Raw genomic sequence first — 3377 nt, 5'->3', positions numbered from 1 at the left:
CTCTGCGCCAGATCACCTCAGCAGAGGCACACAAGCCCGGCTCCGGCATCTCTGCTCCTATTGGCTGGATATTTCGTATTCCCCGAGCTCCTAAAAACGAACCAATAGGAAGAGCGGACAGTGATCTCTCTAACGCGCAAGCGCATATCCTTTTAGGTAGCGGGCAGTAGCCGCTTAAGGGAGGGACGAGGAGACCCAGCAACCCAGAGCGTTGAGAAATTTGACTGGCATTCAAGCTGTCAAATCAATAGCTGCCGCTGAAGGGTGGGGCTGGATGGCGTAAGCTACAGCTGAAGGAAGAACGTGAGCAAGAGGCACTGAGGTGATTGGCTGAAGGCACTTCCGTTGAGCATCTAGACGTTTCCTTGGCTCTTCTGGCGCGAAAATGTCGTTCGTTGCAGGGGTTATTCGGCGGCTGGACGAGACAGTGGTGAACCGCATCGCGGCGGGGGAAGTTATCCAGCGGCCAGCTAATGCTATCAAAGAGATGATTGAGAACTGGTACGGAGGGAGTCTAGCCGGGCTCACTTAAGGGCCACGACTTAACTGGCCGCTCCACTCAATGGCGCGGACACGCCTCTTTGCCCGGGCAGAGGCATGTACAGCGCATGCCCACAACAGCGGAGGCCGCGGGGTTCCCTGACGTGCCAGTCAGGCTTTCTCCCTTTCCGCAAACCGTGTGTTTCTTTACCGCTCTCCCCGAGACCTTTTAAGGGTTGTTTGGGGTGTAAGTGGAGGAATATACCTAGTGTTGTCTTAATGGTACCGTTAACTAAGTAAGGAAGCCACTTAAAATTATGTGTGCAGAACATGCAAAGTTAAAAGATGTATAAAAGCTTAGGATGGGGAAAAAAACCTTTTTTCAGAGGATACTGTGTTACTATTTGCTTGCTTTTCATTCATTCCAGAAATCATCTGTACACATCCAAAGGCACAATTCATTTTGAGTTTCATTCAAAACAAATCATCTGTAGTTTTAGGACAGGCTGATGCACTTTGGGCTTGACTTCTGATTACCCTGTTGTTAAATTAGTGACCCCACTTAGTGTTTAACTGTCCTTTACTTCGGAGGGCGCATTTTGAAGATAGCAGATTTTATGGGTCATCCGTGGATTTTGAAGCTTATAACTGACAAAAAATGTGGAGGGAAGAGATTTGAAACATGTGGAAGGAAAAGTGAGTGTAGACTATAAACTTCCAAAAAGACATGCCCAAAATACACCTAAACGTTATATCAGATTGTTTTGTTAAAATCAGTTGTTAGTGAAGTCCGTACATTAATAGAAAAAAGAATGCTTCAGTTTGGAATGGTAGGTTTCTAGAGGGATTTATTGTGAAAGTATAAACTATTCAGGGCAATGGGACTGAGAGAACAGTGGGTAGAAAGGACCACTGAAGGAAAAGAAGAGAATTGGAAGGTAGATGAAAGGAGGAGTAAGGAACCTGGGGATGTTTTCTCCTTTTCACTTGTAATAGTAGTAACAGAAGCAATGGCAGACTGGCTTTTGTTTCTACTATGTTAGAATGAATTGACAGAACAACTGGGCCTATTATTATACTGTGCCAGAATACTGTAAAACAAAACTAAATGTACTGGCTTGGTGGCTTGTAATTCCTTAAGTGGAGATTTTTTATTTTTTTATTTTTTTTTTTTGTGACGGAGTCTCACTTTGTCACCCAGGCTGGGGTGCAGTGGCACGATCTCAGCTGACTGCAACCTCCGCCTCACAGGTTCAAGGGAGATTCTCCTGCCTCAGCCTCCCGAGTAGCTAGGACTATAGGTGTGTGCCACCACACCTGGCTAATTTTTTGGATTATTATATATATTTTGAGACGAAATTTTGCTCTTATTGCCCAGGCTGGAATGCAATGGCACGCTCTCGGCTCACCACAACCTCCACCTCCCGGGTTCAAGCGATTCTCCTACCTCAGCCTCCCGAGTAGCTGAGATTACAGGCATGTGCCATCACGCCTGACTAATTTTGTATTTTTAGTAGAGATGGGATTTCTCCATGTTGGTCAGGTTTGTCTTGAACTCCTGACTTCAGGTGAACCGCCTGCCTCAGCCTTCCAAAGTGCTGGGATTACAGGCGTGAGCCACCGCGCCGTGCAATTTTTTGTATTTTTAATAAAGACAGGGTTTTACCATGTTAGCCAGGATGGTCTCGATCTCCTGACCTCAGGTGGTCCACTCGCCTCAGCCTCCCAAAGTGCTGGGATTACAAGCGTGAGCCACCGCGCCTGGCTCAAGTGGAGATTTTTATATGGTGTCCAGTTACACTCTTTTTAATACGTAAGTTGAGATGACTAATACAACTTCAATACAGGGGCTCATGAGAAATGTCTGTAATATTTAAGTAACTTATTTTCTTGTTTCTTTTCTTTTTAAGATGAAGTCTTACTCTGTTGCCCAGGCTGAAGTGCAGTGGCATGATCTTAGCTCAGGACAACCTCTGCCTCCTGGTTTCAAGCGATCTTCCTGCCTCAGCCTCCCAAGTAGCTGGGAGTACAGGCGTGCATGACCACACCCGGCTAATTTTTTTATTTTTAGTAGAGACGGGGTTTCACCATGTTGGCCAGGCTGGTCTGGAACTCCTGACCTCAGGTGATCCACCCACCTCAGCCTCCCAAAGTGTTGGGATTACAGGCGTGAGCCCCCGTGCCCAGCCTATTGTCTTATTTCTGAATAAAGAATTGTCTGTGTGGGGAATAGATAACTCTTTCTCATGCAGCCCCTGCTAGAAAATTTGTTTTCTCTAGCAGGTGGTCTATGCTTGCAGGCTACTCTTTGAAAGCACAAAAAATTTATTGACTTCTGTTTTTGTTTTTGTTTTTGTTTTTTGAGACGGAGTTTTGCCCTTATTGCCCAGGTTGGAGTGCAATGGCGTGATCTCAGCTCACCGCGATCTCAGCTCACCGCAACCTCCGCCTCCTGGGTTCATTGATTCTCCTGCCTCAGCCTCCTGAGTAGCTGGGATTACAGGCATGCATCACCATGCCTGGCTAATTTTGTATTTTTAGTAGAGATGGGGTTTCTCTATGTTGGTCAGGCTGGTCTCGAACTCCTGACCTCAGGTGATCCACCTGCCCTGGCCTCCCAAAGTGCTGGGATTACAGCTGTGAGCCATTGCGCCTGGCCAGAAAATTTATTGACTTCCTAAAGATTTATTAACTTTCTGCATTACTTTTTTTTCCCCTCCATCGTAAATATAAAAGGGAATAGTAGAGAAAATCATTCAGAATTTTATTTTTTAGTGACATTTTATTAGAGTCACTTAGGAACCTGAGGCTGAATAAAGTTCAGGTAAAGTAAAATTAGTTGAGACATCTGCCAAAAGAAAACTATTTTTAACTTCACTTGCTATCTTTCCTAGAGG

General features: G+C 45.5%; 1 protein-coding gene across 8 annotated transcripts in view; it reads left to right on the top strand.

Moving 5' to 3' along the window:
* The first annotated feature begins 137 nt into the window (after positions 1-137).
* Positions 138-3377, top strand: part of MLH1 (mutL homolog 1) — a 56157-nt gene continuing 52917 nt past the window's right edge. For 4 of the 8 annotated variants that reach the window (XM_055283320.2, XM_055283330.2, XM_055283302.2 and 1 more), the window contains exon 1: positions 138-501. In XM_055283320.2, coding sequence (XP_055139295.1) covers positions 386-501 — 116 coding nt within the window. In that variant the 5' untranslated portion in view covers positions 138-385. The remainder of the gene's footprint in view (positions 502-3377) is intronic. The other 4 variants (XM_055283309.2, XM_063612168.1, XM_055283339.2 and 1 more) reach the window with 3 other exon arrangements.

This window comes from Symphalangus syndactylus, chromosome 1, assembly GCF_028878055.3.
Source record: "Symphalangus syndactylus isolate Jambi chromosome 1, NHGRI_mSymSyn1-v2.1_pri, whole genome shotgun sequence".
NCBI classification, from domain to species: Eukaryota; Metazoa; Chordata; class Mammalia; order Primates; family Hylobatidae; genus Symphalangus; species Symphalangus syndactylus.
Note: the sequence above shows the minus strand (reverse complement) of the source record. Positions and strands in the feature narration are given on the sequence as shown.